Source organism: Platalea leucorodia (assembly GCF_965183815.1).
Source record: "Platalea leucorodia genome assembly, contig: HAP1_HAP1_SCAFFOLD_99, whole genome shotgun sequence".
NCBI classification, from domain to species: Eukaryota; Metazoa; Chordata; class Aves; order Pelecaniformes; family Threskiornithidae; genus Platalea; species Platalea leucorodia.
The window spans coordinates 353,076-355,212 of NW_028121430.1; the positions used below are offsets into that span (position 1 = coordinate 353,076).

The 2,137-nt window shown below is 54.3% G+C and overlaps 1 protein-coding gene across 1 annotated transcript; it reads left to right on the forward strand.

The window, feature by feature from the left end:
- Nucleotides 1-353: 353 nt before the first annotated feature.
- LOC309603463 (olfactory receptor 14C36-like) lies at nt 354-1,259 on the forward strand (the record flags this gene model as incomplete). Its single annotated transcript, XM_082338309.1, has 1 exon — nt 354-1,259. A coding segment is annotated over one exon (906 nt), but the record flags the coding sequence as incomplete, so codon positions are not given.
- Nucleotides 1,260-2,137: the final 878 nt, after the last annotated feature.

Sequence of the window (2,137 nt, forward strand, 5' to 3'; positions counted from 1 at the left end):
TCAGTTCCTTATCATTGGGAGTGCAGATGCTGACAGCCCCTTCTGCACTAGGAGCGGTTTCATAAGACAAGGTCGAACACCAGGACTGGCCCCTGCCCCCACTCTTCCCATGAACCCACTGCTGCAGAGCAGGGCTGACCTCTCGGCAGCCAGCAGGCAGAGGCCCTGCTCCTCACAGCACATTCAGCCAGCACCAACCAGAGCTGCAGCCACAGAGCTGAAGGAAGGTCTCCTAGAACTGGAAAAGGGTGTCTGTGTGTATGAGAAATGGCTTTTATTTTGCTCAGATAAGTCTCCCCTGCCTTCTCACTTTCTTTTCCTCCTATGACAGTGCTCATGCCCAGAGGCAGCAGATGTCCAATAGCAGCTCCATCACCCAGTTCCTCCTCCTGGTGTTTGCAGACATGCGGGAGCTGCAGCTCTTGCACTTCTGGCTCTTCCTGGGCATCTACCTGGCTGCCCTCCTGGGCAATGGCCTCATCATCACCACCGTAGCCTGCAACCACCACCTCCACACCCCCATGTACTTCTTCCTCCTCAACCTCTCCCTCCTCGACCTGGGATCCACCTCCACCACTGTCCCCAAAGCCATGGCCAATTCCCTCTGGGACACCAGGGCCATCTCCTACGCAGGATGTGCTGCCCAGCTCTTCCTGTTTTTCTTTTTGATTTCAGCAGAGTTTTGTCCCCTCACCATCATGGCCTATGACTGCTACGTGGCCATCTGCAAACCCCTGCACTATGGGACCCTCCTGGGCAGCAGAGCTTGTGTCCACATGGCAGCAGCTGCCTGGGGCTCTGGGTTCCTCTGTGCTCTCCTGCACACTGCCAATACATTTTCACTCCCCCTCTGCCGAGGCAATGCTGTGGACCAGTTCTTCTGTGAAATCCCCCACATCCTCAAGCTCTCCTGCGCACACTCCTACCTCAGGGAGGTTGGGCTTATTGTGGTCAGTATCTTAGTAATATTCAGCTGTTTCGTTTTTATTGTGCTGTCCTACGTGCAGATCTTCAGGGCAGTGCTGAGGATCCCCTCTGAGCAGGGACGCCACAAAGCCTTTTCCACGTGCCTCCCTCACCTGGCCGTGGTCTCCCTGTTTGTCAGCACTGCCACGTTTGCCTACCTGAAGCCTCCCTCCATCTCCTCCCCATCCCTGGACTTTGTGGTGTCATTTCTGTACTCAGTGGTGCCTCCAGCAGTGAACCCCCTCATCTACAGCATGAGGAACCAGCAGCTCAAGAGTGCAGTGTGGAAACTGGTAAGTCGATGTTTTTCTGGAGCAATAAACTTCCCATCATCTTCTGCCTAGCAGGTGGTCATGGTTTAATTGTGATAATGTTGTTATCCCCTTCCTAATTCACTGGTTCCTTTTTTTTTCTGAAGAAGTGGCTGTGTAAATGAGCAGCTCTGCTCTCTGTGTATTTAAACATAATAAAGGGCCATTCAATGACTTTTTTTTTCTTCCTGATATCCTTCCCCCAAGGCTTTTTTGGAGCTGCAGGGAGGAGCTGCAGGGACAGTTCCTGTGTGCATGGGTGGAGCAGAAAAGAGTCCCGTCATGGCAGCACTGCCAGGGAGCACCAGCACTTGGTCTTCCAGGGCTGTTCTCTTGCCACTTCCACACTCTCTTCCTGATCCCTTTCCTTGGTGTAAGGCTGGAGTACTATGGCAGCTTGGTGACAGTCGTGCTGTGTGGTCGTCCTGTGACCGCAGGCAGGGACAGGCAATGGGCACTTCCATGACAGAGCTGGCCTCCATAACAGCATTTCCATAAAGAAGGGTGACCTCCTCAAGGCAGTGCCTGAAGGCTTAGGTCTTCTTTCAGAGTTGCTGTCAAGAGCAAGCTCAAGAAAGTGCCCTGGTGAGGAAAACACCAGTGAACAAGTGAAGCGTGTGAGTGTGCAGGGCTGGGGCACACAGCAGTGTCCCTCGCACAGCCAGGCCTCCAGGGACAGACTGGAAGGACCAGCAGAGCAGGGTCTGGTCTGTGCGCGTGTTTGCCTGACACCCTGGGCAAGGTGCCCCAGGGCAATGGCCACAGACCAGCCCCTTGCAACCACCATTCCCAGCACTGGCCTCTCACTCCAACTCAGGGAGGTTCTTTGTCCCTCCATGGAAGGACACCAAAGGAGTAGG